Source organism: Salmo trutta, chromosome 28 (assembly GCF_901001165.1).
Source record: "Salmo trutta chromosome 28, fSalTru1.1, whole genome shotgun sequence".
Lineage (NCBI taxonomy): Eukaryota > Metazoa > Chordata > Actinopteri > Salmoniformes > Salmonidae > Salmo > Salmo trutta.
The window spans coordinates 42,427,472-42,453,201 of NC_042984.1; the positions used below are offsets into that span (position 1 = coordinate 42,427,472).

Below are 25,730 nucleotides of genomic sequence, written 5' to 3' on the forward strand. Positions count from 1 at the left end.
TGTGTGTGTGTGTGTGTCTTGTGCGTGTGAGAGAGAGAGAGAGAGAGAGTCATTATAGGGGACTATATAGAACTTCTAAAGCTTGACGGTCTTGCGTTTATGGTCCATTTATGGTGCAATGAAAAGTAATCTATGATTGAAAACAGAGTGCTAATCACTCGAGTGCTCATTTTGAAACAACTAAAATATGAATGATTTGTTCTCGGTCTTGGGTAATAAAAGGTTCTGAAATGTAATTCAATCGGAGGACATCGAAGGCTACAAAGTGATTGTACGCGTAATTGTGTTAGACACACAGGTGCAGACAGCAATAGGGTAATTAGGCAGGTCAGGAAACGGCTGGGGGCAGGAAACGGCTGGGGGACTGAGGGAAGTGAGGCTGCTGTATTCTACCTGGGGGGGGGGGGTTAAGAAGCTAATAAGTTTGCCATGCATTTTATTTGATGGCAGGATAGTTTTTTATCAGCTCATCACATGTGGAAGGAAAAAGGAACAGTAAAGTGAATAGTTACTATGATCAGATTGAAGCAGTTGTGCACAATGATACTAGCTGCCTGACTTTTCACACAAAAATATTTTGTGGAATCAATATTTAATCACTAATAACAAAACAATAGCACACTTTAAAGAGAATTGAGATGGCCATTAACAAATGGCATTTAACTGTTTATTATGCTTCTAAAAAAGCTGCTACATTCCATTTAATTTGTTTAGTGTATGTTCGGTTCGAACAGTAATGTCCAATGGGCTGTTTGTATGTGACGACAGAGGCCGATTGGGATGAATGGGAGCTCTGACTGACACACACACACACACACACACACACACACACACACACACACACACACACACACACACACACACACACACACACACACACACACACACACACACACACACACTGTGGAATCCAGCCAGGATTAGACAGCCGCCTCTGACTCTATTTCTGCTGCTGTACCACAACCACAGCTCCTCAGCTTCCGCCCTCAGCTTCCCTCCACAACCAGGACCATAGGACCAGAAGACCATGTCCACCACCGAGGGGGTCAAGACCCCTATCCCTGGCCCCACAGAGGCCACCAGTCTGGTAAGGGGTCCAAGCCAAGAACAGGTAAGGGCCAGGCCCAGGGCTTCATTTAACCTCTTACAGCTTTTTCATATCATAGTTTTCTGGTAGAAAGTGTTTTTATTTGTAAGTATTCTTAAAGGGAATGATATTACATCATGTTGATGAGCTAGACTTTGATTGATGGGGTAGTTTTACATTGTTCAGACATATCTTGGAGGAGTGATATTGTATTGTGTAAAAGTGTTTACAATGTGTATGTCATTTTGAGTTTTTTTTAGCAATTCGAAGAAGATGGGGCAAAATATCCATGGCTACATAGATACAGCTGTCTCGGTTGATATCATACGCCATAGTGCGGTAGATGGCGTGATTGTGGTGTAATCTGATTACAGTATGGTACTGCACGTACATGGAGTTGATGACTGAAATTAAGCATGTGCATACTGCGTGATCCAGTTATAGCAGGCTAGTTATGACCTGGCTGGGACCTAGCTATACAGAGGATTATATTCTCCATCTCTACACAAACGTTATATCCTACTACTGCATAAAAGACATGGCTGATAGCCTGGGACAATGCTGAGCGATATGTAATCTAATCGCAAGTAGAGTCCATCAGTACCACTGAGATGTACTTGACTGGGGGTTATATTGTCCTTAACCGAATCTGCTAAATATACAATATCATGCATGTTTGTGTAGCCTCGGATGTTTTGAAGTCAATGTCATTACAGTGTTTTGAGTGAGATAAATTTGTTTGTATTTGACTATTTACTTTGCAAGCTTCTCCCATGTTTATTCTACCATTTAGACATTTTTTCTGCAATTCCATTTCACCAACTCTTAATATTTAGGAACATTGAACAAATAGTGTGTTATCTATAGCCTTGTGTTGATCTCACATCATGTGATAACGCTTGGAGCAGTAGATGGAAATATTTGACGTGGCGTCACAGTAATGGGGAGATGCTGATTGACTGGTTGGAAGCTTTTTGCTTGATAATCTAGAAAAAAACAACAGACGAACAAGAAGGGAGTGTCTCTGTGTGAACAGTGACCTACAGTCAACTCTGGAATTATACACCACTACATGCTGTGTACCACTCACTGGCCATGTTGCTCTTGATGTTGCTCTGTTCCCTAAATACATTAAGGCCCTTATCCTAACCTGATACAGCCAAACCGAATTATTGTTGTATAAAATAATGTACTACTTTCTCTGTATGACGCTTATTTAAGCGCAACACGTTTTGGAGTTTCTGATCATCTGAAATTATACTGGACAGAATATATAAGGAAAGTGAATGTTTAATTATTTAAGTACATCACTGACATACAGCCAAATTGAATTGCTGTGATTTCACCATAGTGGGTTGTCATTTTCCAACAGTGTTTGAACAGCTTTGACTGTAAATTGACAGTGCTATTTTATGTATGTGCAAGATAAATTCCCTACAATGGCAATTAAGTTTATGTTTTATTCTATGGCGTTGTGTTGGGTCAGTATTCGGTCCTGCTTTTCTGTGCTCAAAGTTATGGGTGTTATTCTCCACAAGATGGCAGCAGCATACAGTACTGCCAAGAGGGCCCTGCTACCAGGTTGCCCAAACAGCTCTGTAAATCTATGGAAGGTTGCTGGAGCATTGTATAAACCGAAGGGCAGGCATTCAAACTCATACAGGCCAAACGGTGTAGGCTACAGAGCATGGTTTTCTCACATTGGAAGAAAGTATAACTTTCTGTGTAAAGACAATGCTTTTTTAAACATCTATTTTCATCTACATTCCTCAAACACACTGACTTCAAAGAGATATGGAAACATCTGCCCATGGCCAAAAGTGAGAGTGGCTATCTGGAAGCAATGGCTGATATGGTAAACTCTCCGCCTTTCTTTTCACATCCTCCTTTGAGCAACCTCCTGTTGTTGTTTTTTAAGGGCTTGGACTAACTTTTTGGATCTTTTCATCTACTGTAGGAATCATTTGAAGAAAATGTATAAGCATTGTTCAGAACTTTAACTCTCCTGGATGGGATTTTAGTTCCCAGAAAATGGTCAGCAACTGTTGAGAGATATCTCAAAGCTAAAACAAGTTATTTTACTGTCTCTGTCACATTTGGAATTCCAGTTACTGGTGTCCTTCATTTAAATTCCCATGCTCATTAAGTTAATTCACCCATTCATTAGATTAATCAGCGCATTTACCAGCTTGACCCAGGGACCCTAGCTATGACAATGGGTGAACGTAGATTACATTTCTTACTGGTACGAGACCTACTACTAAAAATGTTATGTGTCTAATCATTAAATTGCATATAGAATCCCTATTAATTCAGTGATCTCCATGGGCATAGTAGGCATAATAAAGGTTTGTCATATAACTTTTATCATCTATTACATTTTAATGTGGCATAAACACAACCAGTCATGTTTTCATCTGATTGTCAAACAATCACTTCAAAAAGCACTCCTGTTGGCCACAACACAATTTGGAGAGTAGGCCTATATGCCCATTTTCAAGTCAGATCGCTCATTTCCATACAGCTGACATGCGGTACTGTTAAATAATGGTGTAATTGCCTATAGTTCTCTAGGCATTTTGTTTTAATTATTGTGAGAGGCTCACATTTTACCAGAATGGCATACACCCACTATTTATTTTGCCTGGATGCAATACCGGACCGTACCACCTTACTTTCACCCCTGGCTATGACTCACCATTGAACTGAATGACTGGTCAAATTTTGATGACAGCCTATTCTCCTATTTTCCCCAGTCACAGAAAAAAGAGAGGCAAAATTTCCCTAATTGGGAAAAGGGAATAAATATTTCGCAACAGAACAGTGGCATGAAACTGCATGCGCTGTGCGCTGATGTGATATCACCATCTTTGTTGGGGTGATGGTTTCAATTTGACACTCCGCTTTCATGCTGTGCCAATGAGCCTTGGACAGTGTCAACCTCAATTGCAAAATGGCCCTTGATGACTGGGACAAGAGCGGTGAGGGGGTGAATGTGGGCGTACTTGCTTTGGGTACACTGGTCATACTCTTTTGCGCCCGTCCACCATCAGGCCTTGATCAGGCCTTGATCTTTCTGTTGGAACTCAGTAAACTGGCAGACCCCATTCAACTATACAGTACAGCAGGTACATGACAGAGAAAGGAGGTTGGGGGGGAATGACGGCATGCTAGGCTACACAGTAAAACGTCTACATTTCTACTACAACACGTTTGCTTGGCACTGGCTTAACAGAGTGAACTAGTTGTTTTGAGGAGAAATATCCTTTTGTTCTCTGCCATGCCACTTATACCACATTCTTGGCTGTTCTACCGATGGCCTTGCATGTATTTGCCTACTTTCATGATTTATTCATTGTGCATAGTGTCTCTCAAAGCACTTATACCTTGTGTCTTTCCTCTGTTCTCTGGATTGGCCAGTTTGGATGTCCGTCTCCTGGGTTTGGCTGGGATTGGAGGTTGGAGGCAGGATGGAGGCAGGATTCTGGATTAGGCAGCAAGAACAGGTGGGCCTCAGTCAGAGCAAGCAGCTGGGGAGGGGATCAGGTTCCCGTCATGTGAGGGTGAGTCACCCTGGAGACAGGGAGTATTCCCATGAGACAGCAGCACTGGGGGAGGTCACATGACCACCTGGATTAGGTGTCATGTTTTTACCTGAGCTCATCCTCTCTCAAGGGAAGTCAAGGTGGCCATGGGCCAGTTCACACCCAGCCGTCAGCCACAGCCCTCAACCCTCATCACCAATACACCTGCAAGACAAAGGTGTGCATCTCAAACTTTCATTTGGTCTCACATGCAAGATGTTCTAAATATTTGCATGGTGAAAAGTTTGCAGTTGTTGTATTTCAGAGGGAATAAAAGGCAACAAAGGTTATTTTAGGTTAGGATTGAGTTGAAATGAAACCAATAGTATGTTTAGCTTTAGAAATGATTCTGTTCTGAAAATTATAGGTTGTAACTTTGTGTGCAAACGCTTAGTAAATCTGGTCCTAAGACCTGAATGTTACATTCAGCCACAGCATCATCCAGGTGTCAGAAGTGCTGGTATCAAACCATTGAGAAGCGCTTCCTTAAAATAGAAACTGTACTCAAAGGGATTACAGTAAGTGCTAGGAGCTGTCCAGATAAGCACTCACCTGTACTCGCACGAGAGAAACAATGCAACACTTCCGTGACAGGTGAGAGGGACAGACATACAGAGAGACAGAACAAATGATCGAATAATCCTGTAACAAATAAATCATGTCATTACTATGACGGTGCAGACCTTGTTCTTTCTTGTAAACATCAGTTGGCTGGCCTGTCTTATTCTGCTGTTTGCAGGTTGTTTGGCTAGCACACAACTTAGTAAAAACATATGGACTCACCAAATAATTGAAGCCTCTGTGTGGTGAAAGTCCTTTCAGTGGTAGATGACACCATGCAAGTATTAGATTGCAAATACCCAATGTGCTTTCCACTATCCTGTTTCCGTTCTAGCATTTCGGCCTGTAGTGACTGACATGACCTGAAATTAAATGACTCAATACTTGTCATAAAATAATCAAACGTTCTTTGGGTGAATTTGTTTACAGGACAAAAGGACTCATCTAGACATTGCATAGCTTACCCTCTATGCAGGATTGTTCTGCCCAAGGTGCAGTAGTAGTTCACCAACTAACACGTAAACAGTCAATAGTTGGCTAACTAACTAAGGGGACCCTTGAAAATCCTTTAGGCCTATTATCATGACAGAAGACAATCCCTTGTCTTGCATGCGAGGGTTATCTACATCTTCACAAATGATCGCGAGGTAAACATTTGTGCAAACTGGTTACAACACAGCCAAAGCAGAAACCCATCAAATCACAACCAGCCTGGAAGGTGGAAGGATGGGATTCCTTATTGTGACTCGTTCACTATTACCTGTCTATTCTGACCCTTGATTCTCATTCATCATTTACTGTAGTAGTTAACTTTGTATTAAACTGTACTGTTTTCTCTTTACTTAAAAGTTTTTTTTTATCATGTTGCATGGCCTTTGTCACAAGGTGTTCACAATGGCTTGTATTCAAGTATTCTCTTTTGATATATTTTTAACAACACTGACCCCACCAAAACTCCACCCATTCTTTCTTTTAACGTTATTGTTTATGTTCACTTTCAAAGAGTGTTGATTTAATCCCAATTTAGAGCAGAAGTCTTTGCACGTGGTCTTTTCTTGCATCTCATGCATAATGAACAAAGGTTGGCTAAAATACATCCAATGATATCAGCAACACATTAACCCTTAGCATTTCACACAGCATTCCGTGGGAAAGTACTGCGCTTCAGACCCATTTCTTATTAGACCAAACATATTGACATTTTTGTCCTGTAGTTATTGTTTCATTAGGTGGTTTTGAGCTGTAAACTAGATCTGCTAAGCATCCCTTCCCTCCACTTGCAAAGCTTCCCTCCAGCTGAGTATTATTAAGTGTCTCTCATAACCATTTATGGAATTGGCCTCTATTCTTCTACTATAAGCAATGGCCATTGTCCTAAATTTCCGGCATTTACATGACTAAATGTTTTAAAAGTGGACATAACTTCTTCCTTGTCATTACCAGGCCAGTGTGGCCACTAACAGTAGCATGATGCCATAGCCTACTCAGCCAGAATGTGAGTCCATATGAAACATTTATTGTTCATGTGACGTCCAGTTTCTCCTCCTGATTTTCAACAGGTTCAATTCTAAATCTATTTCCAATGCAAATGTTGTATTAGTGGGGCAGCTAAACTGACGTTCCCATAAAGATTATTCATTTTGTGATAAAAGCACCAACTTTTGCAGATTTATGTGTCCTGAAAATATTTAGATATCAGGCCATCACAGATCTGGCACCTGGAGGCTGTGGTACCCATCTTACAAAGAAAAGGTTGAATAAAAAAAAGAGCAGCTTGGCATTACCACGATGCAGTAGTTAACAACTCAGGACTGACAAGAACTTGGTCAAGTCATTGGCTAAGGATTTGTTCCTGTCAGTCATGTGCCGTTTCGAAGTCACATGCTTCGTAAACCCCAGGTGTAGACTAACAGGGAATATTTACAGGTCCTTCCCGACAATAGAAAAGAGAAAGAAAATAGAGAAATAATAGAAAAGTAAAACACGTAATACTAAAAGTAATAATAAATACATAATGAGTATCGATAACTTGGCTATGTACACAGGGTACCAATACCGAGTCGATGTGCAGGGGTACGAAGTAATTGAGGTATATATGTACATATAACTAGGAACAAAGTGACAGATAATAAACAGTAAGAGCAGCGTATGTGATGAGCCTAAAAGGTTATTGCAAAAAGGGTCAATGCCGATTTTCCGGGTAGCTATTTGGTTAACTATTTAACTATTTAGCAGTCTTATGGCTTGGGGGTAGAAGCTGTTCAGGGTCCTGTTGGTTCCAGGTGCATTGGTATCGCATGCTGTGCGATCACAGAGAGAACAGACTATGACTAGGGTGGCTGGAGACTTTGACCATTTTTGACATCGCCTGGTAAAGAGGTCCTGGATGGCAGGGAGCTCGGCCACAGTGATGTACTGGGCTGTACACACTATCCTCTGTAACGCCTTGTGGCTGGATGCCAAGTAGCTGCCATACTAAGCAGTAATGCAGCCAGTAAAGATGCTCTTAATGGTGCAGCTGTATAACTTTTTGAGGATCTGAGGGCCCATGTCAAATATTTTCAGCCTCCCGAGGGGGAAGATGTGTTGTCATGCCCTCTTCACGACTAAGCACGCACCCCAGAGGGTCAGCGTGGTGGATGTGTTGTAACCTACGCTCACCACCTGGGGGCGGCCCGCCCAGGATCCAGATGTTCAGTCCCAGGGTCCTTAGCTTAGTGATGAGAACTATGGTGTTGAACGCTGAGCTGTAGTCAATGAACAGCATTTTCACATACAGTAGCAGGCAAAAGTTTGGACACACCTACTCATTCAAGTGTTTTTCTTAATTTGTACTATTTTCTACAAGGGTGGCTACTTTGAAGAATCCCAAATATAATATATATTTTTATTTGTTTAACACTTTTTTGGTTACGATAAATACAATTATTTACGTTAAATCCAAACAGTTGCAATTCTCATTAAATTAACTGAACATGTATATCATAAACTGCCCTAGAGGCACCAGAGTCAACATGTAGGGAATTTTGTATGTTTTTCAAAAAATAGGGGGCACTAAAACTGAAGGCGGATTTACCTAGATCGGTACGTACCAGTGAAACCTTGAGATTTAACCATCCTTGTGAACGGGTTTGGTGTCTCATGTTTTTTTATTTTAACAGTGAAGTGAGGTAGGTAAGGAAGTTTGTGTAGTAAAGCTTTGTAAACAAAAAGGGAGTAATGAAATGATCTATGGGACTTTGATGAAGATCAGCCAACCTTTTGATACAGGATGTAGTGATGCGTATTAAAACTGTCACCTGTGATAAAGCGAAGGGCGCTATGGTAGACGACATCCAAAGGTTTAAGAATAGTGGCTGCTGCATTCCGATAAATGGTGTCACCATGGACAAGAACTGGCAGAAAAGTTGACTGTACAATTTGCTCCCTGCTGTTTAGAGAGGCATGATGTAGTTCTACACTTCTTAACAAGCTCCTCCATATGTTTTTTAAATATAAAAGGATTGTCAATCCAAAAGCCCAGATATTTATAGGCGCACACCTGCTCGACAAAAGAACCATTTAATGTGTAAATGTGTACTGTAAGCCATCTGAAATATTTCTAAGAGAATTAGAAAGCAGCATACATTTAGTTTTTCCGCATTAAGACCCAATTTTAAACCAATAAGGACTTTGCAGCTCCAACATAGCCTGGTCAGTCGTAAGGGCAATAGCATACATAACAGTGGCATCTGCATATGTTACAGGTTTTTGCGATGAAGCCGCTGACTGATGTGGTTAACTCCTCAATGTCATCAGATGAATCCCGGAACATATTCCAGTCTGTGCTAGCGAAACAGTCCTGTAGCTTAGCATCAGCTTCATCAGACTACGTAATGAGCTCATGACGGGTAATTCCTGTTTGAGTTTTTGCTAGTAAACAGAAATCAGGAGGATAGCGTTATAGTCAGATTTGCCAAAGGAGGGCGAGGGATAGCTTTCTATGCGTGTCTGTGTGTGGACTAAAGGTTATCTAGATTTGTTTTGCCTCTAGTTGCACACCTGACATGCTGGTAGAAATGAGGCAGGACGAATTTCAGTTTTCCTGCATTCAAATCACTGGCCACTAGGAGCGCCGCCTCTGGATCAGCATTTTATTGTTTGTTTATGGCCCTATACAGCCAGTTGAGTGCAGGTTTTGTGACAGCATCGGTTTGTGGTGGTAGATAGACAGCTACGAAAAATATAGATGAAAACGCTCTTGGTGAATAGTATGGTCTAGAGCAGTGGCTCCCAAACTTTTTATAGTCCTGTACCCCTTCAAACATTCAACCTTCAGCTGCATTCCCCAACTAGCTCCCCAACTAGCTCCAGGGTCAGCGCACTCTCAAATGTTGTTTTTTGCCATCATTGTAAACCTGCCATTGTAAACCTGCCACAATACGATACATTTATTAAACATAAGAATGAGTGTGAGTTTGTGTCACAACCCGGCTCGTTGGAAGTGACAAAGAGCTCTTATAGGACCAGGGCACAAATAATAATATAATAATAATCAATACTTTTGCTCTTTATTTAACCATCTTACATATAAAACCTTATGTATTCATCAAAAATTGTGAACAACCCACCACAGGTTAATGAGAAGGGTGTGCTTGAAAGGATGCTCATAACTCTACAATGTTGGGTTGTATTGGAGAGAGTCTCAGTCTTTAATCATTTTCCACACACAGTCTGTGCCTGTATTTAGTTTTCATGCTAGTGAGGGCCGACAATCGACTCTCACATCGGTAAGTGGTTGCAAAGGGCATCAATGTTTTAACAGCGCGATTTTCCAAGGCAAGAAACTCTGAGCGCAGCCCTATCCAGAAATCTGGGAGTGGCTTCTGAGGGATAGTCGTCCCGGTACATATAAGTGTCTTATATCGGCTGAAAGCTTAAATTCTTGTTAATCTAACTGCACTGTCCGATTTACAGTAGCTATTACAGCGAAAACATGCCATGCGATGGTTTGAGGACGGCGCCCCACATCAAAATATTTTTCCACTGTCACAGGTTTCCTACATTCACAAATAACGATTAAATATTCGCTTACTTTTTGAAAATCTTCCTCTGATTTGTCATCCAAAGGGTCCCAGCTATAGCATGTAGTGTCGTTTGTTAGATAAAATCCTTCTTTATATCCCAAAAAGTCTGTTTAGTTGGCGCCATCGATTTGTGTAATCCACTCGTTCAACATGGAGAGAAAGGAATCCGAAAGTCTATCCCTAAACTTTGTTTCAACAAGTCAAAATACATTTCTATTTACTCCTCAGATACCCTAAAATGTAATCAAACTATAATATTTCTTACGGAAAAAAGTATGTTCAATAGGAAACTGATTTTAGCAGGTGCGTACTGTCTTCATGGCGCACGCAAACACGAATTTCCAAGACTGCGTCCCTGTACTAAAACTGATATTTCTTATTCGTTTTTGAACTTACAAGCCTGAAACCTTGAACGTAGACTGCTGACCCCCTGTGGAAGCCATAGGAATTGCATCCAGGGAGCTAATTTTCAATATCACCTTTAACTTTCCTTTCTAAGAGGACGGTCTCTCTCAAAAAAATGTCTGGTTGGTTTTTCTTTGGATTTTCTCCTACCATATCTATTGTGTTATATTCTCCTACATTATTTTAACATTTCTACAAATTTCAAAGTGTTTTCTTTCCAATGGTACCAATTACATGCAGATTCTGGCTTCAGGGAATGAGCAACAGGCAGTTTACTTTGGGCACGTCATTCAGGCGGAAATCGAGAAAAAAGGGGCCTAGCCTTAAGATTAAATTCAATTTTCACAGAACCGCTTGTTGCAATTTCAATGAGGCTCTCTTGTTCAGATATCGGTAAGTGGACTGGAGGCAGGGCATGAAAGGGATAACAAATCCAGTTGTTTGTGTCATCCGTTTCAGGAAAGTACCTGCGTTATTGCACACCCAGCTCACTCAAGTGCTTCGCTATATTACATTTTTACACAGGAAAAACCTGTGTGTTGTCCTTGTTAATGCAGACAGAAAAGAGCTCCAAATTCTTTATCATAGCTGTCATTTTGTCCCGCACAATGTATATAGTTGCGGAGAGTCCTTATAACCCTTGATTCAGATCACTCAGGCAAGACAAAACATCACCCAGATAGGCCAGTCATGTGAGAAACTCGTCATCATGCAAGCGGTCAGACAAGTGAAAATGATGGTGAGTGAAGAAAACTTTAAGCTCGACTCTCAATTAATTAATTAATAATTTGCCCCTTGATAACCAGCGCACTTCTGTATGTTGTAAAAGCGTTACATGATTGCTGCCCATATCATTGCATAATGCAGAAAATACACAAGAGTTCAGGGGCCTTGCTTTAACAAAGTTAACCATTTTCACTGTAGTGTCCAAAACGTTAATTATTTGACTAGGCTACCTGTATTTGACATTGTGGTGTTATTTCGCTGAACACTAGATGGTTTAATTTTTATTTTTGGCAGTGAAACGAGGCTACTCAGGCGAGAAAAAACCTCACCCAAATGTATAGCCCTGTTGGAAAATCTAAATGTGCTGGTATGCACAAACCCCTGACGGCATTGCGTATACCCAGAACTTCGAGAGTTCCTTAATCTAAATGTGCTGGTATGCGCAACCCCTGACGGCATTGCGCATACCCAGAACTTCGAGAGTTCCTTAATATTAGCGATTGGGTACCAGCTGTTGTTAACAAAAAACACACCCCTCCTCCTTTGAGCTTACCCAACGCTGCCATTCTGTCCTGCCGATGCATAGAAAAACCAGCTAGATCTATATTATCAATGTCCTTGTTCAGTCTCGACTCCCTGAAACATAGGATGTTACAGTTCTTCAAGTCCCGTTGATAGGATAGTCTCAAATAGAGCTAATTCAGTTTGTTCTCCTGTGATTGTACGTACGCCAGTAGAACTTGAGGTGGTTTATGTACTCGTCAGGGCCTTGGCCTCTCTTACGCCACCTTTTTCTTTTCAGTGTCTCAGGGATTAGGGCCTGGTCCGGGGTGAGCAGTATGTCCTGCGCCTCTGACTTGTTGAAGTAGAAATATTCATCCAAATCGAGATTAGTTATCGCTGTTCTGATGACCAGAGGCTCTTTTCAGTCATAGAAAATGATGGAGGAAACATCATGTACAAAACTTATTCAGATCAGCGCAGCAAAACACAAAATAGCAGAATTGGTCTGGAGCCTGTAAAACGGCTGCCATCCAATGCAGCGCCATTCTAGTGGTATATGGGAGGGTAAATGCACATAAACACTGTTTACACACCTTTTTTTATTTTGTAGGAGTGTTTATCCGCCTATTGTGGAAAAATGCATTGAGAATTTAGGGAGCATTACTTTATTCACAAGGAAAGCGACCACCGTTTACCCACTTTTTTTCTTTTTTTTACAGCTACATTACTGGTTCTGATGGTATTTGATCAAGACATTGAACCTGTTGCTTAAACATAGTTGTTTAAACATAGATGCACTTCACCTAACACATGCTGCAAAAATCTGTGCCACCCCTACTGCTTTCCCATGTAAACATGGTTCTCCAGGGTTCCAGTCTGACCGTAGTGACATCTTATCAAAACAATCTGACATTTAGAAAATACTTAAACAATTACTGTAGGAGTATGTAGAGTATTGAATTAATATTATTAATACAAATAAGAGCGCCAGTCTGCCACAGGGCCATACCTGCTTTGGACCGTTATCTACATCTTTTGAGTTTTGATATAATCTGTACCAAATTTGGTGCTTTTATCACAAAATGAAGGATAACTAAGAAGATTACTCACCCCACAATATGGCCTCATTTATAAATAACCTCAGTGCTTGAACTTTTAATTAATCTAATCCACAAGGAACTCAACCTTGGCCATCTTCCTACATCAACACCTCTATGCACTTCCACCTGAGCACATGCCACTCTGTCCCTTTCAGAGAGAGCCTACATTTTATCATCTTGTCTCTGTGTTTGTTATAATTTTATAGCGTGTCTGCAAATAGTGAACGCTATACCTTTAAAATAGCCTAACAATAAAAAATGTTTCAGTGATAAGCTACAGTCTTTAATTGCTTCTTGAAATGCTAATCTATTAACAAGTTATCTTGCCTTAGATACTCTGATTACTTTTTCAAAGTAACACATGCAAGATAAATATGGACTGAAGTGTAAAAATGTCTCTCTCCATCACATACAACTTTCTTGTAGTACTGAAGTTTGTTATGGGCTACGTCATCTGCCGAGCTATCCACAGCCAATCAGAGCCATATGTTACAAACAGGCTCTCCCACACCCTCAAGTCCGAAGCGCTCGCTTGGAAGCTGGCGACAGCCAATCACAATGCAAGCTGCTTGAATTATATTAACCGGCTTATGTGTACTAGCAGCAAGTCAATGGGAGTCTATAACCGTCTACAAACGCAACATACAAGAGATAAGGAAAGACGGCATAATGAAACTCTATTAAGGAATTGTGTATTTTAAATATTATTTTTTTACTTTGATATCAATATTGAAAAAGGCTTACGACGGTGTAGTAAACCCTGTGGATTTTAGTTGCCTCTGAAGATACAAGGAAGATAGAAAACTGTTCTCCATAATTGTGTCCTGTCCAATAGGCTCCTACAAGCAGAAGCTGCGAGTTGTCCCGACAGACCTGCTTTCACCATCGATCTACTTCACTGATCAAATATGGAAGGTGGAGGCAAGGTAATGAATAAGTTAGATCTAAAAACTAGTTAAATTAGCCAAGGTATGCTATTAGCCAAGGTATGCTGATGGCCAACGGATAGTCTTGGTAACCTGTGCTGTTGGTTTTGTCTACATGAGTTTGACAGTATGGCCATTTTCATATTAATAATAGGTCATGCAATATCAGATGCTTTGTTGCAACATTTTTGCACAGTAGGCCTATATGGAATATTGCCCTGAAACTACCTGACACAAAGGATGTTTGCGATGTTAAACTTTGGCAATATCTAGTGTTGTTGAGTATGGCTGGGTAGAATAGGATGGTTCAATTTGTCTGAGGGAACAAAGCCTCAAACTTGCATATCAGTCTAGACTGGGTTCTGATACCTGGAGCAGAGAATGTCTGTGATGGATTGTTTATTTTGTGAAACATACAGTACTTTATTTGAGTTAGACCAAGTGTCAAAACATGATCGATTTATGTGTGTGTGTGTGTCGGTGTTTGTGTTGACATCCTATGTCAAGGGTTCATGTAGATGTACACATGTACATGTCTCCCTGCCTGACAACATTTAAAACCATGTTTTATTTTTTTACTGCTCACTCTGAGAAATTATCATCCTAGTTAGTTGTATGCCTTATATGGTATAAACATCAGATTAATGAATTACTTGTGGAACCCTGTCCCCATATGGCAATAACACATGTTATTATTCTAACACATATTGAGGCAATTTTCAGCATCCTTATAATTATGTGCCGCAAAGGAGGCTGCCAGGAGGCACACATTCACGGTCTCTGAATTGTGTGTTTTAAACAGAGGTTGCCTTGGTCTATCTGTTGTGTGTGTGTGTGTTTGTGTGTGTATTTGGTTAACATCCTGTTCTGTGGGTGGTTAAAGAATGCACTCAATGACCCCAAACACTGGCTTTCTCTCTCTCATTTAATGTTGTTTACATTTGGGTAATGCCCTTACTCATGGGTTAACTTTCTGATGAAGCTTTTCAGCGCTCTTTATCGCCACACCATTGTCTCCCTTGCATTACTTTTTTCCTGAAAAATCTAACTATGGGGTACAAAAGAAAATACATTCAGTAGCAGCATCTTCAAAGTGTTATCAAAGCCATCAAACTATTCAATACACACCCACAAACTCACCTCACCCCCACACACACTTTCATCTCCCCTTCAGATTCCCCGGTGAAAAAATATGGCTTGGTTATGAAATTTGAAGGACCAATAATAGAATAAGAATAAAATGTAGGTGCAGGATTTTTAGGCAACCACCACAGGTTGTCCTTCCAGAGGAAGCCGTATTTCCAGTTCAATGGTTATAATGAAGATCCACACACACACATACAACACCACTCTCTCTGATACTAACTGTGGTTATTTAGCTGCACGCACAATCAACATCAGAAACTAAAACGTATTTTTCCTCAGGAGATAGAATGTGCTGGAGGGGAAAACGATTGGTCGTCAGGATAGAAAACTACTGACTGACTGCCCTGCCTGGTGGGGTCCTACGCTAAATCCTGGGAATAAAGGCTGCTGAATGGCTGGTAAATAAGTATGATTGGTGTGACCTTATTCCAATAAGAAAACTAAAAGAAAGTTGGGGTCTTGAATAGGAGATAAGATGGCCATTTTTACAGCCGCCCCCAGATTTGCTTCAGCTGACAGGCCAGCTAAGGGTCGGTAGCTTCTTGAGGAAGGGCAGCTGGATGAGCCGAGCAACAGGCCTGACGTAAGTTCTATCCTTGACTTGGATCTCTGCTATCCTCACTTTCCCATCTGCTCCAAGGATAACTGACTTAACATTTACAACTTGCTAGAGTGCTCTAGGAGACTGATCTTCCATGATCATCACAACGGTCCCAACTGCAAGGTCCTCCTTATCCTTGTGCCACTTTTGGCGTGCTTGTGAAGCAATGCCAGATATGGTCATCTAGAACCTGACTGAGTCTCTGCCTTTTGCGACTAAGCAGTTCAGACTCTAGGTAGGCCACCTGTGGTAGTGCCGAGTCTGGCCGCCACCATGAGAACAGAGTTAGGAGTGATTGGATACAGATCTGCGATGTCCGAGGACACATACCCCAAGGGCTTGGAGTTCAAGATCCCTTCTATATCAATTAGGATAGCCCTCAGCGCCTCTTTGGAGACGGTCTGTGTGCCGAGAGTGGATTGCAGAACAGTCTTGATGGATGTGATCTCCCTTTCCAAGCATCCTCCAAAGTGCGTTGCACTAGGCGGGTTGAAAGCAAAGAAAATATTTTGACTGGCCAACTCTTCCTGGAGCTGTGGGTGGAGAGCCGTGAAGGCCTCCTGTAGCTCTCACTCTCATACCTTGAAATTCGTTCCTCAGTCAGACAAGATCAGAAAGGACTTTCGCCTGTGAGCGATGAAGCATCTCAACCTCATCAGGAACAAATTATATCCATGTTTGTCAGCAGATACACGTGTACAGCCCGGGTGGTCATGCACTAAAAGGTGATTCCCCATCTCTTTTCATTTATTTGGCCAATCTTGATAAGATACGGCCCTAAAAGGTCCACACCTGTAAAATAGAATGAGGGCTGATGGAACCACAGTTGGGCTGGAGGTAAGTCAGCCATCTTAGGCACATCTGGCTGGAGTCGCCACTTCCTGCATTCGGTGCAATCAAGCAAGGGGATAGCTGTCCTCCCCAACAGAATCCAGCCAAACACCCTCTCTAGGCCCGGGTGCCGCAGCTGCTCATCATATTTCTTGATAACAATGTGACTGGATGAGCTGGGTCCAGGACCACTGGGTGAAGGATGTCAGGAACCAGCTGATCAGGCATCCGAAGGCGACCTCCAACACTGATCAGTCCAGTGTCGTTGTCATACTCAGTGGCCAGTGTCACCAGACGGTTGCTGGAGGGACTGGCTACCTGCCTCTAGTAGGGAGAGCTCTCAGACTGGGCAGGATCCTACCTGACTGGGCAGGATCCTACCTGAGCCGCTTCCTGTGTGAGGTAGGGTCGTACTCTACAGATGTTGTAGAGAATGAACCTGCAGGAGCGGGTCACTCCTTTGATGTTTGCAGAGAACGACAGGGTGTTGTCCAAGGTTCTTTGCAGTCTGGGAGGGTGACACTGTGGAGTTGTCAACCGTGATGGAGAGGTTTTTCAGTGGGCAGGCCTTCCCCGGGAGGAAGAGCAGCTCCGTCTTGTCGAGGTTGAGCTTGAGGTGGTGGGCCAACATCCAAGTTGAGATATCAGCCAGGCATGCAGAGATGAGTGTCGCCACCTGGGTGTCAGAAGGGGGGAAGGAGAAAAGTAGTTAAGTGTTATCCGCAAGCAATGATAGGACAGACCATGTGAGGGAGGATACGACGGAGCCGAGTGACTTGGTGTATATAGATAAGAGGAGAGGGCCTAGAACCGAGCCTTGGGGGACACCAGTTGTGAGAGTACGTGGAGCAGACAAAGATCCTCTCTACGTCACCTGGTAGGAGCGGCATGCCAGGTAGGATGCAATCTAAGAGTGTGCATAGCCTGAGACGCCTTGCCCTGAGAGGGTGGGGAGGAGGATCTGATAGTTCACTGTGTCAAAGGCAGCGGATAGATCTAGGAGGATGAGAACAGAGGAGAGAGAGTCAGCTTTGGCAGTGCGGAGAGCCTCCGTGATACAGAGAAGAGCAGTCTCTGTTGAGTGACTCATCTTGAAGCCTGACTGGTTAGGGTCAAGAAGATCGTTCTGAGAGAGGTAATGAAAGAAAGTTGATCAGAGACAGCATGTGTTTTGGAAAGAAAGAAGGGATACAAGTCTATAGTTATTTTAGATTTTTTCTTTGTGATCAACATTTTTTATTATTTCACGATATACAACGCACAAGGCAGGATCACGTTACAAATACTAGCCGACCTGAAGACACCAACATACAATATAACTATCTACATACTTTCCGGAGTCAATTATTTCTGTGCACAATGACATTTACAGAAAGGTAGTAGAGTTTACAATACAAAATATTCTATATTATTCTCAGAAAATAAAATCCCTCATTCCCTTAACATGTAGTTCTGTTGCTTGCTCAAGAGTTGTTGATTTCTGATAGTTTTGCATAATGCATCCCATGCATCAACTGCATTTGCTCGAGCTTTGTTTATCACTGCCACTGATCGCTCTATACTAAAATATGATAACCATGTTTGAGGTGAGAGGGTTGTAGGGGTAATCCAAGCACTAAGGATAACCTTTTTTGCTGCTGTTAACCCTGCCTAAATTATTATTTTCTGAACCAGTTGCAATACAAATGGAGTCATCATTCAATAAAAATAAAGGTTAATCTTTGTTCACAGGGAAACCCATAATTTTTGTAACGAAATCTGAAACATGTGACCAGAACTGGGACACCACAGGACATTCCCAAAACATGTGCATTAGTGTTCCGACAGCATTCATACGGCATCTATCACATATTGGAGTAGGAATCAGCTTCATCTCAAAAAGTCTAAATGGGGCTGCATATCTTCTATGTATAAGCTTATGATGTATAAGCTGGTGTGCTGGGTTTTTAGAGGTAACAAATACATTTTCACAAAAAGGTATCCCAGTTCAGGTTGTGCCCTAGTCCCTGCATTTCGCGCTTCCATACTAGAGTGACACCCAATGTAGTGCATTTAACAGACAGCAGGCATCATATTAGCCTTCCCTGTAGCTCAGTTGGTAGAGCATGGTGTTTGCAACACCAGGGTTGTGGGTTCAATTCCCACGGGGGGCCAGCACAGGAAAAAAAATAAAAATGTATGAAATGTATGCATTCACTACTGTAAGTCGCTCTGGATAAGAGCGTCTGATAAATGACTTAAATGTATAAGTGGCAGAGACTATTTTAGATGTTAATGAAGGGTCTATCCATGTAGGCATTATGTGGGATGTTAACAGGGCATCCCATGGTGCACCACAAGCTTTTAACAAAGATCTTAACTGTAGGTAAAGGAACCATGAAAAGCCTGGAAGTGAATACATTTGTTTGAGGTCCTGGAAAGGTATTAGCCCCTTATCATTATATATGTCTCGTAAGGTACACCCTTATCTGCCCACAATGGGTACACAAAAGGCTTATTGTTTGTCAGCAAGTTATGGTTATGCCATATAGGAGAAGATTCACAGAACTTCTTAGTGTTGCCTATCAGCATAGTACCATACTTGTAGTGAGTTGGACATGTTTTGAATGCTGTTGTTATCTTGATATCAGAAAAAATGTATCTCTAAGTCTATGTGGTGCAACAAGTGCTTCCTCTATGCCTCTCCAAGAAGCTGCAATAGAACTATCGGACCATACTCTCAAGGATTTTATTTGGAAAGACCAGTAACATAATTTGTAATCTGGAAGAGACAGACCTCCTGTTCCCTTTAAATGTGTAAGAGTATCATATCGGATGCGTGGCTTTTTATCATTCCAAATATACTTTGAGGTCATTGACTTTAATTCCTCAAAGTATTTTGGCGGAGGAGGTATAGGCAGCATAGAGAAAATAGAATTCACTCAACCGAGTACATGCATTTTTACTATAGCAATCCTTCCTTGTAATGACATTTTAAGAGAGGACCATCTCTGCAAATCAGAGGTGATCTCCTCTTTTAGTTTGACATAATTCCTCCTGCAAACTTGGGAAAATTTGGTGGGTATGCATATGCCCAATTAAATAAAGTCTGCCTCATGCCACTGCACTGGAGATGCAGCAGGCAAAGTAAGCAATTTCACAGGGCTATTAAGGGGCACCAGTATAGATTTTTCCCAGTTTATTTTATATCCAGAGAATGAACCGAAAATAGTAAAGAATTTCAGAATCTGTGGAAGGGAAATTGAAATGTCTGAGAAATACAATAAGGTGTTATCGGCATAGAGTGACACTTTATGCTGAGTACCTTTAATATTGATGAGTGAAATAAGTGGGTCCAATCTAATCGCTTGAGTAAGGGGCTCCAAAGACAGTGCAAAGAGCATTGGTGATAATGGACATCCTTGTTTTGTGGAACGTTGTAAACAGAAAGTCTTGGATAGAATAGTTCCCGTCTGCACAACTGCTTGGGATACAGAATACAACGTTTTTACCATGGAGATAAATCCTTTACCAAAACCAAAGGCCTACAAAACACCCCATAAATAGTTCCATTCTTGCCTATCAAAGGCTTTTTCTGCATCCAGACTAAAAAGTGCAGCAGGGACTAGGTCGTTTTCGGACTCATTTATGATATGGAATAGATGTCTAATATTGTCTGAGGCAAAACAACGCTTTATAAACCCAGTTTGATCATCGCTGATTAGATTTCCTACAAGCAGTTCCAATCTGATGGCAAGTACCTTTGCAAACAGCTTGAGCTCTGTTGTAATAAGGCTTAAGGGCCTATAACTTTTACAGTCCAGGGGAGATTTTCCCTTTTTTAACAAAACTATAATCAGCGAGGTGTTTTGGTCTCTATGGAATTCTCCGTGTTTTAATGCATGATTGATAGAACCAAGAATTAGGGCCCAACAATATGCCATATTTCAAGAAACAACTCAGGAGGGAAACCATAGATGTTAATGCACTTCTGAGTTCTTCAAGAGTAAGTGGGGAATCAAGGAATCCAGATTGCTCTCTGTCGAGTTTGGGAAGGCCCAATGATGATAAGATGTGTGTCATCTTACTATGATCAGGGTCCGCCTCTGTCGTATATAATTGAGAATAAAACTGCCTGAACGTATCATTCATTTCTCCCGGGTCATGTGATATCTTACCAGATGGTGTTTAAATTGTTTCGATACAAGAAAAGGCCTCATTTTGCTTAATTAAGCCTTGCCGCCAAATGTCTACTAGCTTTCTCTCCTTCAGAATAGTGTTACTCTTGTGCAATGCATTATAAATTCTGCTTTAGATTGTAGTAAAGTGTTATACTCGTGTTTTAATGCTGTTAAAATCTTCCGCTTTTGCTCTGTAAAGTTTTGTTTCTGCTCATTTTCAACAATAGCGATCTGTTTTTCAGGTCTACTACTTTTTTTCTGTGAGTTGAATTAAGATGTGAGGCAAACAAGGTACAGTTTCCCCTCATAAAACATTTTGTCACCTCCCAAAGTGGCTGTATCTGTATTAAACAATAACAATTCTTTAAACTTTGCTGAAAGTTGTGTCAAAAATGCTTTATTCTGCAGCAATGTTGTGGTAAAGCGCGATCTTCTGGCACCATTCTGTTTGGAGCTATCAAGCAAGATACTATACAGGACAGCTCCATGATCAGAAATGATCAATTTGAGAGTGCAATGAATCATGAGACCTATCTAACTGAGAATTACATACTTGATTCAAATCTCCTCCCACAACAAGTTGGTATTCTGAAAGATCTAATAGTCTTTTCGAGATAGAACTAAGGAAATTAGAATCAGTTATGTTTGGAAAGTAGATTGAGGCAGAACACATCTTAGTGTGATTTATAACCGTAGTTACAAATCCAAAACGTCCTGCATCATCATTGTCAGAACCATCAACCTGAACACGTAGTTTTCTGTCAAATAGTATTAACACCTTTCTTTTGTTAGTGGCTGAGGAGTGAAAAACACATTTATAGTATCTGTTTTGGAATTTATAGACATCTTGTGTTTTAGGTGAGTTTCTTGTATTAGGGCGATATCAACCTTTTTGTGTCTTATATATTCTAATCATTTGGTATGCTTGATAGCGGAATTCAAACCATGGGAATTTAACAACATTACTATGAGCTCACGTTTCATTTAAAACCTTTGTCATATAGAATGTATTGATAAGTGTATGACAAAATACACAATAAATTAAATAAAAAACACCCGCAAAAGAGTCTATAAGTCTATAGCTTCAACCGCTCTCTTTGGCTGGTAGGAACTCAAATTCGATAACATCAGGAGGCTCCCAAACAGCGACGCACGTCCCAAGTACAGTCCCATTATGTCAGCCTCTTGTTTTTATCCAACATGACATGAATAGGTGGCAACGTTACTTTTCACAAAACACGTACATACCAAGCTGAGCACTCTGTATGTTAATCACCATAATGTTTACCCTACCCCAGGACTGCTTTACTGACGGCTAAATATTTTAGCCAGCTAACGTTTTCAGCCTGACCCAAATACTTATCCAGCCAGCCAGCCAGCTAACCTAACCAGCCAGCCAACTCAACTAGCTAGCCACGTGCCAGCCAGCTGCCTATTAGTCATTTAACCAGAATGCTAACCGCCAATTTAACAAATCCACCATTTCAAATGAACTACATTATGTCGCTGAATAACAATAAACATGGGTGATGTTAGTTAGTTGTGTCCATCTTACTAGTTAGATGGGCCTTCATGCGATGGGGTATTCAAGGAAGGAGGTGGGCCGTAGTTGTCTGTTTCTTCCGTCTGCAGTGGAGAGAATCTGGAGGAATGGGGGGCAGCTGCAAGGCATGCCTCTGCTTACTCCACAGTATGGAATTCTTGGAGTGTTACATTTTTCCTGATCTTCAGGATGGCTGGGTATATCAGGAACGGGCGCAGTCCTCTTGCTGTCATCTGTCGTTTGACGTGGTCGAAGGATTTCGTCTTCAGTGTGGATTCGTTGCTGTAGTCTTGATAGAATGCCAGAATGGATCTCCTGTGTCTCGGTGGGTTCTCGAGGGCTCTGGTTCCCCGCAGAATATCTACTCGGTCCTCATATCTTAACAGGCAGAATATGAGGGTGCGGGGACGGCCATGGTTATTATTGCCACTGTAGATCCGGTGTGCCCGTTGAATTTCAACATTCCTCCCTTGTAGCAATGGTATTCATTTTGGTAGATTCTCCTGAAGAAAATCTTTTGGGTCGGTGTCTCTCTTTGTTTGGGACGCCTTTAGGCTTCCCTGTGCCTTAGTTGAGTGTCGTCAGTTGCGTAGGTCCATGTTATTAAGCATTTTGAAGGTTCAGAGGCCAGTTGTCAGGAATTCATGACGGATTTCGGACTTTGGATTTGGTACTCAGAACTACACGTACATCTCTGCCAAAAGGCCACCGGAAGTTCCCAGGTCTATAGTTCTTGACGTCAGATGAGTCTAGTGTTGGTTTCTTGAGGAGGGGAGCAACTCACAAGGCAAGTGCTCTCTGCTGGCACCTTTGTGCTCGTGGTCTTTGTAGCATTCTTGATAGCGGTTGTGCTAGTGTTGACCTCGTGAAGAATCTCAAGATGCTTCTTATTGCACTTAGCTTTCAGAGTACACTGTGCTGCTTGGTGTTCGTGTCCACACTTCCAACATCTCTGATTTGTCTTGATTCAGGATTCTTTCTGTTCTTTGGAAAGGAGCTGGAACTTGGTGTACTGATTCATGTAGTGTTGTAAGGTGTTGCAGAACGGGCAGTACTTCTTTGGCTTCTACCGTGACCGTTCCTCTGATGACTGGTTCTGTAAAGAGGCTTTGGCTTTGTCTTTTCTCTGCTCACCTTCATGGAGGATGGTGGTGGTCTTGGGGAAAGACTTGTCTTTACGCTGATCTCGGCGTGTGATGAACTGCGTGCCATCTTCGTGCACTCTCAGCTCATACTCAAGCCACTCTGTCAGGTAAAGGAGGGTTAGAATGGGTGTCTTAATGGGGTCCACATGTCTCTTGAAGCTGGCTCTTAAGTCGTGTGGCAACTTAACTAAGAGTGTGAGCCACACCTCAGCTCCGTCTGTGCATTCCTCCCTAGCTTATCCAACAGGTCAACCAAGTTGATGTTGGGGCCGTCCAATAACCCTGCGATGCGTTGTAGGGCAAGCTGGTGGGGCTGGCCATACAGTTCTGTGAGGGACTCCATGATGTTGTTGTATGGGTACCTGCTGTTGCTGTAGGAGTCTGAAATTAGCAAAGCCTCTTCCAACCTCAGCGACGATCAGGTGAGTAATCACGGCGGCGACTGCAGGATGAGAGCTGAAGACGACGGTCAGGCGTAGGCTGACGGTGGCAGTCAGGTGTAGTCCGACGGCGATGGTCAGGTCTAGGCCGACAGCGGCGGTCAGGTGTAGGCTGATGGCGGCGATTAGTTGAGGGCTGACGGGAGTCAGGTGTCAGCTGACGGCAGTCAGGTGAGGGCTGATGATGGCAATCTGGTGTAGACTGACCGTGGGTTATGTGTAGGCTGACGATGAGCGTCACGTGAAGGCCGACATTGGTGATCAGATGAGGTTGGCCCTCTAGGTGGCTCTGTATGGCTACGAGTCCTGCAATGAGAAGACAACCTGTGTCGGTGGTGCGATGGCTCACGACAGCGAGGGTTTAACTGAGTAGGTGATGACGATGATGATGGCTGGTCTGTGTTGGTGAACTCTCTGAGCCAGAGTTCTTCAATGAGCTGCTCTACCTTGCATTTGTGACCGCAGTGTGTCCTCTTTGGTTGTCACTAGATGTGCCCGCTCAGGCTGACGTTGATCCATCCTCAAAGCTGCAGGTCAGTCTGGGTGGTTTCTTGAACTAATGGATGCTCATTGAAGCGGATGAAGTTAGCTCTTCACTTTCCTTTCCTATTAGCTTCAGGCACGTTGAGAGTGTTCTGGAAGAAGAGCGGGTGCTTTGTTTATCTCGTGCATCTCGTGCTTGTCTGGCTGTGAGAGGAAATAATTCCTCCCACAGCGGCCTTTGCTTGCTCTCCCTCATTGGAGTGGTGTGTTTTTGTGTGTTGTGTGTGACTTGACTCGAAGCTTACCTCATAGTCAATTAGATGATGTGGGGGGAGAGTTTGATGGCGGGGACGGACTACAACTTGTGGAGGATCTTCTCTGGTGACTGGCATCCTTGGGCTGTAGCAGTGACTGGATCCGGTTCAAAGGACCATTGAAAAAAAGCGCAACCAACTGATGGTAGACTGCGATAGAGGTGTCAGTTTCGAGTATAGGGGCAACTGTCCCAAAGTCCTGGTAAGAGGACTAATGAAGACCAGCAAGAGACAAGGATATAACTCACACTTTATTCAAGCAGACAGGCACACACACACAGCAAACGAGAAGAGGAGGAAACTAGCAGAAGTGATAGTGATAGTGTTGTTGTGGTTTCTGTTGAACAGAAGAAACAAGGAATATATATTACATCAGAGTAATAGCAATGTAAGGCTATAAAAAAGGAATGGCAATGATGTAAAATATAGAGCATTAATAGCAATATAGCTTATATGATAATGGCTATACAGTGATAGGCTACAATAGTGTAAGCAGTAACAGGGCACAAATAGCATTAAATGGAAACAGTATACAGCAAAATTGTGGACTCGAGTCACATGACTTCTATTTGAGTCTGACTCAAGTCACAAATTTGATGATTTGAGACTGGACAATAAAATAATTTGAGACTTGACTTGGACTTGGAGCCTCAAGTCTCGGGACTCGATTTTAGACTGATGACTTGAAATGATCTGGCCAGGTTTGGTAATGTTTTGTCACGTATTTGGTGGCTACGTGGATTACTGGATGCAGCCAGAGACCATAGCTGCAGCATTGCCCTTGCAAAAAAAACTGCAACAGCTTGGCTAGTGATAGCACACTCGGCACTCTGATTAGACCAGTAAACTGTCAAACAACACAGGTCAGGCGAGCTAGCGAACAGATTGCTGATTTGCTGTACAGCTATAGGGTTGGGTGCAGTGCAAACGTCAAATTGTAGGAAGAGAGGATTAGCATTAATAAATAAATATGCAGCTCCAAAAATTGTTTGGTGATCAAGAATATGAATTGTTTACTTCGCAAGCTCACCAGCAATGGGGCAACAATTATTAGCATAGGCCTACTGGTCTTTTGGTAGGTAGCAATTGCTTGAAATTGATAATTTAC

General features: G+C 42.1%; 1 protein-coding gene across 2 annotated transcripts in view; it reads left to right on the plus strand.

Moving 5' to 3' along the window:
- Positions 1–1,008: 1,008 nt before the first annotated feature.
- LOC115166285 (solute carrier family 2, facilitated glucose transporter member 1-like) overlaps positions 1,009–25,730 on the plus strand; it is a 43,266-nt gene continuing 18,544 nt past the window's right edge. Inside the window, exon 1 of one of the 2 annotated variants that reach the window (XM_029720142.1) lies at positions 1,009–1,111. In XM_029720142.1, coding sequence (XP_029576002.1) covers positions 1,028–1,111 — 84 coding nt within the window. In that variant the 5' untranslated portion in view covers positions 1,009–1,027. Of the gene's footprint in view, positions 1,112–13,696; positions 13,960–25,730 lie in introns of those variants that run through there. The other variant, XM_029720143.1, reaches the window with a different exon arrangement.